General features: G+C 41.9%; 1 protein-coding gene across 1 annotated transcript in view; it reads right to left on the bottom strand.

Annotated features, from left to right (window-relative positions):
- PRIM2 (DNA primase subunit 2) overlaps positions 1 to 15557 on the bottom strand; it is a 761949-nt gene that overhangs the window by 316437 nt on the left and 429955 nt on the right. The window contains exon 10 of the mRNA XM_086925646.1: positions 13861 to 14046. Within this exon, the coding sequence (XP_086781772.1) occupies positions 13861 to 14046 (186 nt within the window). The remainder of the gene's footprint in view (positions 1 to 13860; positions 14047 to 15557) is intronic.

Genomic DNA, 15557 nt, shown 5'->3' with positions numbered 1-15557 from the left:
CCAATGTGGATTACTACCGGCGCGCAGCACGTCATTGAACATCAGACTGCTGCACCACGTAATGGCAACAACCCGCAGGAACTAAGTAATTGCCGGCTGTATTGCACTGGACCTCCGGCAGGCATTTGATACCATTACATGGAAATACATGTTTAAGGCCATAGAGAAGATTGGGTTGCCTCCTGAATACCTCCAATGGATTTGTCTACTATACGAGGCCCCTATTGCAAGAGCACGTACTGGAGAGCACATATCGTAAGAATATTTGGTATACAGAGGTACGAGGCAGGGATACCCCTTGTCCCCACTATTATTCGTGCTGGCGATAGAACCGCTGGCACTTAGATTGCACCAGGAGGCTGGCCAGCTGGGCATACCATTAGATAATATAACACACGTGATCTCAGCCTATGCAGACAACATAATTATTTATGCGCAGGACCTCAAAGGTGAATTGGAACCCCTCCCTTGTATCTCCTCCAGATATGAACATGTATTGGGGATAGCCATTTTTTTTTTTTTTTTTTTTTTTAATTAATGAGACATAATCGAATGCCTTCTTTTTTCAGGAAGATGCCAGCCCAGAATCGTATACACTAGCGGATATATTATATATCACTGAAAAAACAATAGGTTTCACACCAGTTATAGTTAGCTGAACATTTTACTCATACAAAACTATTGAAATTCCCACGTTATAGTTAATTGGACTCACTATAACTCGCGCACCTGCAATCCACTGCTGAGGATGTCATATTACATCATTCATGACATGGTCAGTGACATCACTGATGACATCACTGATTACATCATCCAGTGTCTGTGTGTTTCTGTAAAGTTTAAATATGTTTTACATATTGAAGAATGAGTGGATGTATAAGTGTCTGGATGAAGGATTTAGAAGGTGCGTTACTGACTGTATGTGTGAGTGATTAAATGGGTCTTACTGAATGCATGGGTAAGTGACTAAACTGTCTGAATGTGTGCATCATTAGGTCTGTTGTTGTGTAAGCTGCTGCATGTGTTGATCAGTAGCTATATGAGTGGCTATATGGGTTATTGATTGGTTGCCGTAGTATTTGTATGTGAGGCTGAGTGTGTGTGTGGGTGCCTGGGAGGTGTGTGACTCTGTGCATAGATGTGTGAGCAGTTGATTCACTTGTTGTAGGAGTTCAAGAGTGCATGTGGAAACAGCTGTATGGGCGGTTGACTGTGTGCATGGTTGTGTTGGTGAGTGAATGGATATCTCAGTGCTACATGTCCAAGTAAGTACATATGTAAAACATAGTGTTTGGGAGAGTTGGCATATGTAAATGACTATACATGGGAGCCTGTGATTGCGTAAGTGGCTGTATGGATCAATGTGTACTTGTATCAATGATTGTAAAAGAGTAAGAATGTGTTAGTATTTGTTTGAATAAGTAAGGTGTTGTGTGTATAACTGTATAGACGAGAAAATGGGAGTGTGATTGATTCTTTGTATGACTGACTAGGTGTGTGAGTAACTCCATGGATGCGTGGCAGTGTGTGAGTGTCTGTATAGGTGTATGAGTGCATATGATAGTGTTGTTTGGATGAGTGACTGTATGTATGAGTGATGTTATGGGCGGATGTGTGTGCAGACCTAGGAATCAGTTAGTGTGTATGTAGTAACTGGTATTGGTGCATCAATGGTTTCAAGAACAGTAGTTTGTATTTAACACTAGGTGTATCAAAGGTTAGATTAGAGTGTGAGGAGGTGCATCGTATTATCACATGGATGATGTCATCAGTGATGTCATCAGTGATGTCATTTGAGATGTCATCAGTGATGTCACTGACCATGTCATGAATGATGTAATATGTGACATCATCAGCAGTGGATTGCGGGCGCGGGAGTTATAGTGAGTCCAACTAACTATAACATGGGAATTTCAAAGGTTTTGTATGAGTAAAATGTTCAGCTAACTAGAACTGGTGTGAAACCTATGGTTTTTTCAGTGAATTTCAAAGTTTTTTTTAAATGCTAATTTCTAACTATAACGAGTGTGAAACCTATGGTTTTTTCAGTGAATTTCAAAGGTTTTTTAAAAGCTAATTCCTTACCATAATGAGTTTGTAACCTACGATTTTTTAAAGTGAATTATTAAGTTTTTTTAAAAGCTGTTTTTTATAACTATTATTATATTTTTTATATTTTTTTATATAATGTATATTTTTCTAAAATTAGTTTTTTAATGTATTTTTCCTGTGTTTTTTTTTTTAATCATTTTACCTCGGAGCGCTCAGGGTTCGCGCACCCGTAAACGCACCTGTACACTTAGCGAGAGCGCTATTTCCGCATGCGAAAAAATATATAAGTATGTATTTAAAGTAAATAATAATGCAAGACATTTAGTGGCATACTTATAAAAGTAGTATTTTTGATTTTAAATAACAGTATTTTAACTTTAAACGCATTTCCGAAAATCTAGCAAAACGTCATTCAGACGCGCCACGTAAGCACCCCCGGAAGCGCCTACATACGTGCCGCGTAAGCGCCCCCGGAAGCGCTCCGGAGTACGTAGCGTAAGCGAGTCAAGTCATGCGACCGTAAAATATCACTTTTCATTGGTTGTTAACAGTTTTTTTTACAACTAATGAAAACCCCACCCATTTCCTTCACTACCTCTTTCACTTTGGAGAGAGCAAGACCTGTTCCCTGCTTCTCCTTTTGAATTCTTTGAAAAGAATGGCTGGAAGAGCACCAAGCAGCAGTGACTCTGATGAGTTTCTACATGAGGACACTCCTCAGCCAAAAATTAAGGAGCACTTCATCTGGAGGTTTTTCACCATTCCAGAAGGTGAGAAGAAAGTCAATGCACCAAAGTTGGAATGCAAAATATGTCACACAATTCTATCACGTGGTGACCCAAGAAAGAAATACAGTTTTGGCAACTCCACTATGATTCGACATGTACAAAGAAGGCACCCCCAGAACTATGCCCGGGAGAGTGTCAGGGACCTGGCACGGAATCCCCCAAGAGATGGCAGCAGTACCTCAACTGGTGGTCCAACACCTTCTGGAAGTCAAGGTGCAAGATTAATACCTGTTGTGCAGCCGGACTTTACAGACCTGAAAATCGGGTGCAAGTACTGTGATGAATTGCTTTGTTATGGCGAGCAAAGCATAGAATTAATAATTTGGAAGAAAAAGGATCACCGCTGCGCCCCTCATCCCTAATTTTTCCCTTTTTTTTGCTCCTGTTGAGCAATTTTGCATTCCCTAGTTTTGTTTTTGTTCTGATAACAAAACACAAAAAAAATATAAAAACGTTCAGAAAATTTACACAAAAAAAAGAAAAAAAGAAAAAAAAGAATTCTTTTCAGAACTACCTCCAATTCTCCAAAAATACCTATATTCCTTACATATTGTGTCATTCTTTTTTTCAATGAATGTGTACTGCATAATTGTTTGGATGAAATGACTAAATGAAGAGGAGAAAGTGAGTCATGGAACAAATGATAGAAGGGGAGTGAGTAAAGGTGAGTTGATGATAGTGAGGAATGCAAGCGGAGTGAGGGTGAGTGAAGGGGGAGTGACAGAGTGAGGGGATGGCGAGAGTGAGGGTAAGACAGAGGGAGTGAGGGAAGGGGAGTGAGGAAGTGTGGCGCCTCCACCGGCGCCACACTATTTCAAAACCAAAGTAACATTTTAATTGGTTCTACATTTCAACACTTTCAAACTCACATAATATTCACCCATCCCCCAGTGCTCATTCACCCTGTTACCATGGTAACTCCCACCTAACTCAGCACATAGTTGAAAAGTTGATCATACTATGTTGCAAAAGAATCCAGCAAGGGTGTTTGACCTCTCAATGTAGTAGCTAATCATGTGCGATGTTTCTTTCAATGACTTTTTCTCAACCATTAGAATTACTTCTTTCTAAAAACAAAAGCATGCACCCTAATTTAAAGTGGAGAATTTTAATAAATCACCAATCATTTCTGCTTTTTCAAGACAGGGATGTTCTATCTCTCTTTAATTATTTTTATTTGGTAATTTACAATTAAATAGAGAAGTGTGGCTCACTGGTTAGAGAAGACATACCCTGAAGCTGAGGTCAGACCCGGGACCAGGGTTCGATTCCCGACGCGGCAGGGTCCTGAACTCAATTGTCCACGGACTCGATAATTCTCGTTTTGGTGCCCACTCTAAGCACGAGTTCACACTATGCAGCTCTGGGCAACAAGCTTGCTTAATCTCCACAACGGCCCCCCGCGGCGGGATGCCTGGCTTTCACCTTGGGGGATGCCCAGCACGGGTGATCTCACAGGGAAAAACCAGGACGGGTTCCCAAGGCAAGCGCCGAGATGCCCAAGGGTAACATCGAGCGCTATATAAGAACACACATACATACATACAATTGCAGATACAGACAAAGAGAAAAACAATGTTAAAAAAGGAATTCAGTAGATATAATAAACAGTCAAAATAAGCAGGTAAATTATCTTGAATGAAGCAGTAATACTAAGGATATAGCAGAAAAGGAAACTGTGACAGTTTTATCCTGATTACACTCATTTATCCACAATCTCTATTGTCATTTTTCCAATATGTTTCCAGATCTCAATACCACGTGCTCTCGACTTTGTTCCTTTACAGGCAAAAATCGCCTTCTCTTGGTTGTACATACCTAACAGCCGGGAGAGCCAAATCTGAAAGTTAGGGGGATCGGCATCCTTCCAGCGGGCTGTTAATGTTATTCTATACACTGCTGTACCCAGGAAGAGGGATACTTCTACCGCCTTAGTATGACTCAGAGTGTTATCGTAGCCCAAAATATAAAGTGTGGGAGATTCGGCTACTGGATGCCCAAACACTTCCTGCCAGAACCCAGCAATCATTGTTCTCAGTACTAGTAGTTTGTCACATTCATAGAGCATATGTAATAAATTTGCCGCGGTTTTACCACACCTTGGACACTCTGAAGTAGACCTTTTCCCCCAAGAGTAAAGTTTGGCGGGAGTAAAATATAAATCATAGATAGTTTTATAGAATTGAGCTTTCAAGTTAGAAGACATAAACAACTGTGTCGATAATATCAAAGAGATGTCGATATCCACATTAGGATTATTTAGTTTCCTCGACCAACCCACTTCAGTAGATTCTAAATCATCTTGTTGGTTTTCAATTAAGATGTCGTAGATAGTACCTATCCTAGTTGTGGGTCTAGACATACAATCAATTAAAGGGATATTATCCAGAGAGATAATAGCAACTTTTGGATTTAGAATTGTATTGATTTGTATAAATTTAAATACACTATTGTTTGGGATGGCAAATTTGGATTGAAGTTGTTGAAATTTATGGCCATAAGTGGGAAGTAAAAAATCTCCTATTGTTAATATTCCTAATGTTTCCCAGCGTCTAGAGATAGCGTCATACATTTGTGGTGGTAATATTGATGAATGCCATAGCGAAATATATCTATTGTATTTAGGGATTTTCATATATCTCGTAATTTTCCTCCACGTTACCCAGGCGCTTGATATAACCTTAAACTTTACTTTTTTATAGTATGAAGGTTCGACCTGTTTTAATAACAAACCATTAGCCCTATCACCAATGGACAATTCAAATATCGAAGGTATATGATTAACCCCCGCCTCATTTTCCAGTGGTTTAACATGAAATAGTAACATCATCTGTTGTAGAAGAGCAGCCCAGGAGTAAAATCCCAAATCAGGAATTGCCAGTCCGCCTCTAGTGATGGGTAGAGAGAGCTTCCGGGTAGATCTCCTTATCTTCCCGTATCCCCACACAAATTTACTCATATGGGATTCCAAGCCCTTTACAATGTCTTCCACTAGTAGAGGAATCGCTCGGAACAGGTATAGGACCCGGGGTAGAATATTCATTTTGAGGAAATTACCTCTTCCGATGATTGAGAGATGTAGTCCGTCAATCCTTTTGAGATCTTTCTTTACTTTTTGGAGCAGCGGTTCATAATTAATTTTCACAATCTCGTCTATTTTGGCAGATATTCAAACTCCCAGATATACAGCGGATTCTACCCTTCTAGGATCAATAAAGTAGGCATTATTGGTACAGATGACCATTGTTTTATCCCTATTTAGAGAGTATCCCGATATCTGGCCGAAGGCTTGAGTAATTTGTTCTATTTCTATTATAGCCTCAGTGGGTTGTGGTGTTATTACTGCCACATCATCGGCGTATGCTAATATTTTTGTATGGAAGGGGCCCAATGTAACTGGTTTAATTTCCTCAGCCTTTAGTAATTTTAAGATGAGAGGATTTATGTAAAGGGCAAAAAGGATCGGAGAGCATGGGCATCCCTGCCTAGTCCCCCGAGATATGTCAAAAAACCCAGATTCCTGGCCCATTACCAATACCCTAGCCTTCGGTGAGAAATACATTGCCTTGATAGATTTCATAAAACACGGTCCAACGTTAATTTGTTCTAGTATTGCCCACAAGAATGCCCATGAAACCCTGTCGAAGGCCTTCTCGGCATCCAGGAGGACCATCGACATCTGGCCCGCCGTAGCATTTACGGCATCAAACAGTGCAATAGCGCGTTGGGTATGATCCGTAGTACCCTTGCCCGGAATGAAGCCATGTTGCCAAGGGGAGACCAGATGTTCGATGATCCCCCTGAGCCGATTAGCCAAGATCTTAGAATAAAGTTTTGAGTCATAATTTATTAGGGATATAGGTCGATACGAAGAGGGCAGCTGAGGGGGGCTTATCTTTCTTTGGGAAAATTACAATATTGGTTTCTAGCCAAGACCTAGGAGGAATGCCACTAACTTGAATCCCAATAAATAAATCAAGAAGTAGAGGCGTTACGATATTACCCAGAATTTTATAAAACTCAAGTGGTATTTTATCGGGCCCTGCGGCTTTTCCCGAAGCTAGCTCTGTAAGAGCAATTTCCACTTCTGTTTGGGTTATGTCTCTTTCTAGATCCTGCCTGGTAACATTATCCATTCCTGATCCATCTTCGTGCTCGGTTGCCCATTTGGATAATGTTTCTTTAATTACGTTGGGATTCACAGAGTGCTCATTCTTATACAATTTCCCGCCTTCTAGAATAGTTTCAGGTGTTGTATATTCGAGTGGTATTTTATCGGGCCCTGCGGCTTTTCCCGAAGCTAGCTCTGCAAGAGCAATTTCCACTTCTGTTTGGGTTATATCTCTTTCTAGGTCCAGCCTAGTAACATTATCAATTCCTGATCCTTCTTCGTGCTCGGTTGCCCATTTGGATAGTGTTTCTTCGATTACGTTGGGATTTAGAGAGTCCTCATTCTTATACAGTTTCCCATAATAATTTTGAAAAACTTCTAGAATAGTTTCAGGTGTTGTATATTCTTGGCCTTCTGACTCGATACGCGTAATTGAGTTAAGAGATTGACTTTGGCGAGTTCGAAGTGCCAATTGCTTACCCACCCTATCTCCCATTTCATAAATCTTATTTCGGTGGGATTGGTATAGCTCAGCCGTCCTTTGGGTAAGTTTACTATTTATCTCCGCTTTTAGTATCGCCATGTCTCTTAAAACTGAGCCACCGTCCCTTTCTTGTGCAATTAGCCTAGTGTGTTTCTCTTCTAGTTCAGCTAGTTTTTGTAGCTGTAATTCGTTAAGCCTTGCCACCTCTTTCCTCTGTCTGGCCACATAGCTGATTGTCTCCCCACGGATTGCGGCCTTAAAGCAGTCCCAGACCATATTTCTAGATGTGCTGTATCGATTGTAATCGAAAAACCCCATGCGCCCAATTTTTCATATATTCTACGTATTCATTATTTACAAGTAGTTTTTTGTCAAAGGACCAACTTGAGCGGGATCTGGACATGTTGTTTATATAAAAAGTGAAAAATAAGGGATTATGGTCCGAAATAGTTTTTGGTAGTTTACTGATTTGTGCCGGATTAGCCCGATTATTTGACATTAAGATATAGTCGATGCGAACATATTTATTATGTGGGTGCGAGAAATATGTATACCCTGGGTCTTGAACCTGCTTTAAGTCCCATAGGTCAACCAGACCTAAACTTTCTTTTAATTGGGAGACAGCACTATAAACTTTCGGCTTGCGACCAACATATTTAAATTGCACTTGTTTCTGTAATGCACTAGCTCTGGGCAAAGAAATATTGAAGTCCCCACAGAAGATCAGCACCTGAGGCCAGGATGCTAGTTCTATCTCCAGATCATTAAAGATTGAGGGATCATCTTGATTAGGAGCGTAGATGGAGCATATTGTGATTCCGCTCTTGCGCTCCGCAATCACCCACCTGCCTAGAGGATCAGCCAACTTACGCGTAGCCTCCCCCAAAAAAGATCTTGCTAATATGGCGACCCCCCTTGTCCTTGTTGTTTGACTAGTACATACCAGTAGATTAAACCCCGGGATCTTCAGTACTTCCCGTTCTGCCCATGGAATGTGGGTCTCCTGGAGACATATTATATCGAATGCATTTATCCTTATTAGCCCCCACATTTGATCCCTTTTTCTCCTATCATTGAGCCCCGCCACATTCCAGGAACACAGTTTTATCCTAGCCATATTATTGTGTTATTATATTTTGATCCAAATCTATTGAAGAGAAAAAAGTAGAAAAAAACAAACAAGACCTTAGCACCATTAACATTAGTATCGCAATTTATATTCCTAAAAGCGCATCTGGAACTGCACTCACCATATTTCTGAGCTTTCCCCCCCCCCTCTCTGCCCCACCCCCTTACCCCCCCCCTCCTACCACCCTTTGAGGCAACCTGGGTTTTGACTCACCCAGTTGTTGATGGCTGTGTAGTCCGTACGCCTAAGCTTGCCCCTGGCCTGATATTTTTTCATCTTAGAAAATGTCAACCATATAACAGATAATAATAGTTTGTCAGCACCATCATTTTGTTTATACTTTAGTATTCATTGCCAAATATTCAAATCATATTCGATCAATATAGCGTTCATATCATTTTGTTTGGAAGTTTGTAGGTAATCGTATCATACCCAGTCCATCCGATGAATGGTGGCCGGTAGAACTGGGCCCAGTTCCAATTCCAAAGCAGACTGTGAAAAATTTGGGAGTACTATTTGACCAGGCGTTGACATTTAAACATCACGTCAACCAAGTCGCCGGCACTTGTTTCAGGGCTATTGGTCTGCTGAAAAGGGTATTCCCCTATCTACCCGACAACCATAGGAAGACACTAGTCCAGGCACTAGTGATCAGTAGATTGGACTACTGCAATGGCCTTCTTTTGTCAACTAATGAAGGCCAAATGAACAAACTGCAAGTAGTCCAAAATACTGCAGCGAGGCTAGTCCTTAATGCTCCATCTAGGACTCCCTCCCGACCCTTACTGGTGCAACTCCACTGGCTGCCAGTGCGGCAACGCACTAAGTTTAAAATTCTGTGCACCATTCATAAATGCCTGATAGGTAAGGGCCCCAAATATCTTACAACTGCCTTTCTACCCTATGTTCCAGCCCGCTCTCTACGGTCCAGTAATCTTCACCTATTACAGGTCCCTAAAATAAAAAGGTCCCGTCAGGGAGGGCGTGCTCTGGCATACACTGGACCCGCCCTCTGGAATTCTCTTCCCCCTACATTAAAAAGTATTACAAACCATTTAGCTTTCCGCAAAACTCTTAAAACTTACCTCTTCACCAGTGGCTAATCTTCCCCCGGCCTTGGTTACTACTGGAAAGACCTGGCACACCTGTATTTCTCCTTCAAATAGCAAAAGCGCGGAGATACCCCTTCGGGAGTCTATTCAGGCGCTATAGAAGCACATAAAATAAAATAAAATAAAATAGTTTTCCTCTTTCATTTATTTGCCATTACTTTGTTTCGCTTTCTCTGCAACCTCCTTAAGGTAGGCCTCTGCCTGGATTTCACTAATGAAGCTCCTCGTTGAGCCTTTGTACATTACTTTCAGACGTGCCGGATTTTGCAGAAAGACCGTCGCTCCCAGCTTTTCAAAGGGGGCGAAAAGTTGTCGCATTCGCCATCGTCGTTCTACAGTTGCATGCGCAAAATCCGGTCTTGCAAAGAACTTGAAGCCCTTGTATTCTCTTTTAGCCGTGGGTCTAGCCAAATCATATATGGTGTCACGTACTAGAAAATTCCCAAAATTGACTAAAAATGCTCTGGGGTATTGCGATGATTTATCCGAACGTTTTGGTAATGACAGAGGGAAACTGTGTGCTCGACAGACTTCTCTGTCCATTTCCCAGGAGTTGAGTTCCGGGAAGGATGATTTTAGAAGGTTGGACATGAAGCCTCTTGGGTCACTTCCTTCTGAGCCCTCGGGGATCCCAAGAAATCGAAGATTATTTGTTCTTGCTCGATTTTCTTGGTCTTCTACCTTTGTCATTAAATCCTTAATTATTCCTTCATGCTCCTTTGCCTGTATTTGTAACTTACTGACGATGATTCCAGGTTTTCTGCCCGGACTTCTACAGAGCACATTCTGTCGGAGATCTCCAAAGATGTACTCCCCACTTTGATAGCACCTTCCAGTTTTTGGATAGCAACAGGATTCCTTTCGCTATCTTTTTTAACGTCTTGATGGAAAGTTTTAATTGAATTAAGAACTTCACTTAGTGAGGGCTCTCTGTGCTTCATCTTCTCGTCTTCATCCGGGATGTCAGTAGCACTCTTGTTTCTTTCAGATTCCAAATTTGTTTTTCGGTGAGGGCTTTTGCGTGACAGTTTAGTTCTCCCTATGATATGTTCTGGGTTGCTCCCAGGATCTGTGGTTTCATCGTGGATTATTTTTGAGTGCCTCTTATGTCTGCTTCTTTTTTTCCCCAGTTTTTTTTATTGGTGTGCTGTCGTGTGTAAGGGCATTTTTAATTCCAATATCTGACGGATAGGATACCTTCGTGGGGTGTTCCTCCAGTCTGGGATCCTCACTCTGATCACTTTCTTCGCTGGCTTCGCTGGAAATTGATACTCCAGTCTCATAGATCTCGGACTCAGATCCATCCGAGACTTCAGCTGGAGCATGCCCTTCCGTCGCTGGGCTTATATTAGAGACTGAGTCCATGTTGGGGCCCGACTTGCTTTCTTCCCTCATATCCGCCCGCTCTAGGTGCGCTGTTGGGGGTGCTGCTTGAATTGCTTGAGCTGCAGCGGCGGTGGCGTCATTTTGCTCGCCTTGTTGATCCATCGTGGTTGGTACTGTTTCGTTGGGAGAGCTAGACTGTAGTCTATCTTTGATTGCTGGACTAAATATGTTTGAGATTCTTGGTTGGGAATCTATCGAATGACCAGTAATTTTAGCTGCAGCTTTTAAGTTCTTAATTGTTTGTAATCTTTTTGCCTTTTTTTCCAAGAGATCAAGATTCTCTCTGCTTATCGGTTCTTTTTCTGCTTCTTTCACTATCTCTTTTTCCTTTGGTTTCCTTTTCGATTTTTCGGTTTCCTTGTAGAGTTTCTGTTCATTCTCGATGGCTCTATCTCTCCCATCTGGTTTATTAGCTCTTATGTTGCCTTCATTATTTTCATCGTTGCTTTCCATTGCCTTGTAACCCCTGGTTTCGGGTCGTCTGTGTTTCTTTTGTTTTCTGAAGTCCTTGTAAATTATATGTCTCTTTGAGATTTCCTCTGCCATTCGAGCTCTCTATCCTCTCTTGGCTTTTTAGTTTCTCTTGATCTCCCTGAGACTGGGTTTTTGCTTTTGTATCAGTCTTTATCCGAGTTTGAGTTTGGGTTTGGGCTTGGTGTGCTATATATTGTAGTCCTGAAGAGTCCGATGCATCTAGAATACCTTTATCCATGACGGTGTTCAGTTCACCTGGCCCATCGGCGCCCCCAACCGCTTCATTTCCAACAGCTATTGGGCCGTTGCGACTTGTGGCTCCTGTCTTTGGTTTATTTCCAGCCATGTTTGATGTCAATATAGAGACTGCTATCTTTGGAAGTAACAATAGTTTTAAGGGTCGGATCTGTTTTGATGGTAGGGGTTGGTTAGGTTGTATCGTTTGACCCTTGTAGCCTTTAGCTCTTGAGTTTGCTCTAGCTGTGATTATGACCCATAAAGAAGGAGAACAGGTTGGGGAGCGGAGTGCAGTAGATGTTTTTTGTGAGACCGGGTCTCTATACTTATTTTGTTCGCTGTGGATATTGCTACAGATACTGCACTAGCAATATTAACTCTAGTTCCAGCCCTGGCCCAGGCTCCAGCTCCTCCGGTTCCTCTGGCAGCTATGAGTGACCACGAGGCCCCAGTAGCAGCTCTTTTTTTCCCCAGAAGTCTTGGCGCTTATAAATGTATCTTTTCTCGAGTGTGTGCCAAGGCAGTCCAGATAAGCTTTGCGAATTGCTGCCAGATGACCCATATATGGTTTCTTAATGATTTTTAACTCAAATATGAGTATTAAGCATTAAGTATTTGTATTAAATATTGCAGTGTTTCACGTTTGCTTTCACGTTTGCTTGGACTCTCACTGCGGAAAGCGTTTCAATTTTTAACCATTTTTTTTTTTTTTCTATCTCAAAGAAATCTATTGCTAGATAGTTTTATGTATTACTACTTGCCACCAGCTAGCAAATACAGCCTTTCAAGGCAAGCCGAAGACACACTTTACAAGAGCTGAAGCTGCATCTATCGTATCCCTGCCGCCCTATATGTTTGAACCCTAAGTTCTCAATTACTACTGAACAGATTTACAACAAGTCACATTCTGGACCTAAATGTAGCTTTCTGTCAAATTTGGTGTAATTCCGTTTTTTCGGGCAACGTGTTCTGGGCTCCTCTTTTTCCTTGCCTGCCTTCGGATGGATCACCCAGAAACTTTACAGGAAGGATCTTAAGTGGGTAAACGTTTTGGGGGGAATGTTTCGGCAAACAGTGCCAAAGTTATTAGCAAACAAAAAAAAAGTCCTATGAAACATGGCCCAAAATAACCACCACTGGGTAAAATATATCCATAAATTACATTTACAGCTTTCTTGCAGCAGTGTTAACTGCGTTGTACTACATCTAGACTCGCGCTGAGCCACCGCTCTTTATGCTAGGCTTGCTAACTCGTTCATTTGAAGCCAAAGAAATAAGTAGGCTTAGTGAGCTAAACTTTGAAGACCTAATACCTGAAGCAAGGATTGCTAGGGAAACCCACCATTCTCTTTCAAATTGCTTGAGATACCTGCGTGCTGCACAGAATCATCTAATTTACTCACACCTTGCAGACTACTGAGAAGAAACGGACTCAAATTAGAGAACAATTCAGCTGCAAGGCACTCAAAACGGTCTTCACACAGAACGTAATCTAATGCCTGAAGGTTGCGTAGAAAATAACCGGACATCATTTTCTATTGTACACATGGACTATTTTTGTTCTGACGACCACAATCAGTAAATGTAAATCACAGAGAAAAGCAGTAGTTTGCTGGAGGCAAGCATTCATTCATGTGTTCCGCAGGACGGCGAGCAAACAAATACATTGTTCGGTGTAGAGGTAGTTCCTTTGGTCTAAAAACCCGTATAGAAGACTGGGATAATAAATCCAGAATTGTTTGAGTAACATGCCTCAAAGTCCAAAGGCAATATTCCCAATGTCAGAGAAAATATACTAAGGGGGCGATATGTTACACCAGAAATCATGCGGTTACAGGAACGCTAAATATTTCTTACTTTATAAAATTATCATACACACAAGAGGAAATGCCAAATGAGTGTGTGTGTATTCGTGTAAGTCTTGGCCGACAACCTGACGTACATTGGACTGATTTTACATAACGTGCACATAAAAACAAGATGGCAAAGACGGGTAATCGCCTACAACATAACATTGTCATTATCGTCCATTTATTTCACCCTTCTTATGCAGACAAAGCAATAATTTTCCAAAGAAAGCTCCTTACCTTTTCAGCATCAACTTTCCCTTTAATGAATTCTAATTTCCAAAACTGCAGAGCCTGGTCCAGGGTTAGACCAATGCCCTTAAGAAACAATCCATACTGCATGCGGCCTCCATGACGAAGATGGTGGTTGTCGCGCAGGGATTTATGCAACTGACGCATACAGAGAGGAAACGATGCTGCAGAGAGCTGCAAGGGAGAAAAGGAATAAAGATTGTGTCTTTACGTATTTAATTAACCTAGAGTAAATAGGAAGGCGTGCACGTGGATTTTTTTATCAATTTATATTCACATTTAGTAAACATCACGGCAAACAACTACCATCAAATGCCGACAAAATCAATAATTATCCGGTCTCTGCACACGGGGTAAAGGCACGGCAACCACGCACAGAGTCCAGCAAAGGCTGATAACCATTTTCACAAAGTTCAACAGGCATATGGGCACTCGTGTACACAAGCCAGTAGAAAAGGGGCATGAGGTGGAATGCAGCAGCATTGCAAAGGTGATGTGCATCATGGTGGGACACGATGATATGCATTGGGAGGGTACATGCTGATGTATAGCAGAATAGCAAAGGCTGATGGGGGGGGGGGGGGGGAGATGAGATACAACATCGTTTCTTAGTGGAGAACTGTCATCAAGTCAGAAAGAAGAGTTGTGCATCAGATGAGCACTAGGTAAGTGCAGTTCAGGGTACAGACCTGTACGCATTAGTGAGCGGAGGGTGATGTGCATTCTGGGACCTGCAGTATTTTTCAAATCATAAACGTACGATTACGAATATCATAGAGAGAATAAAAAATAGTGGGACTGAATAAACTAGTAGTTGGCGTTTTGGGAAAAAAGGAGACATTCCAGCCTTTTCACTCGACTACACCTGAGCAATTTGTTGAAGGGGCGGGAAGCTATTTGTTCCAGTGAATTCTTTTGGTACAGGCACCATGTACACAGTTAACACACGGGGGAAATGCATATTTTGGTTAGGAGTGTCTGGAAGATTTTGAACTAATTTCTGTAAGGGAACAAACAAAGCTAGCAGCTCTAGGCTGTAATGTTCTTTTGTTACAAATTAAGAATTGGCTGACGGTGTCATATATGAGATGAACAACATGGCAGCTATACAGACAGAAAATAAAACATTAATTGTTTCTTTGTGATGTTCACAATTAGACATGGTTTTTAGGTCTCGGCCGGACGTAAGCAGCGCATGCACTGCTCTCGTCATACGAGGGCTTCTTGGAATCAATTTTGATTCCCAAAGCCGTGTCCCAGCTCCGCCTTCAGTTTTCATTTGTGTGCGTCGTTTGGCGTCACAAATTATGCCAAAGGCAGTGCAATTATTGCAATAAAGGCATGTCAATCCCTCCATGTTGCCACCCTGTCTCCTTTAGCCACCCCCAGCAGGATTGGATCTCTCACTTGCGCCGTTTTACGGTCTCCTTCATTAGCTGGGAGGCACGCTTTCTTTTTCATTGTGAGCGCGGGCCGCAGCATGAGCATGTGAGACACCTTCGGGTATAATTTCACTCTATTTTTCAGGACCGGACACACTCCTAGTGCCAACACACTCATTCCTCCTGGAGCCAAGCTATTTCCCTCCTTTGCAGAGCCCGACACTCTACCCAGGGCCCTGCAGTCTCCGTCAAGCGTTGCTGCTGCCCACATTATTGTGTGCCCCCGATCTATTCATTGGTCAC

The sequence above is a fragment of the Lissotriton vulgaris genome, chromosome 6, assembly GCF_964263255.1.
Source record: "Lissotriton vulgaris chromosome 6, aLisVul1.2, whole genome shotgun sequence".
Lineage (NCBI taxonomy): Eukaryota > Metazoa > Chordata > Amphibia > Caudata > Salamandridae > Lissotriton > Lissotriton vulgaris.
This window is presented reverse-complemented; position numbering and strand designations above follow the sequence as displayed.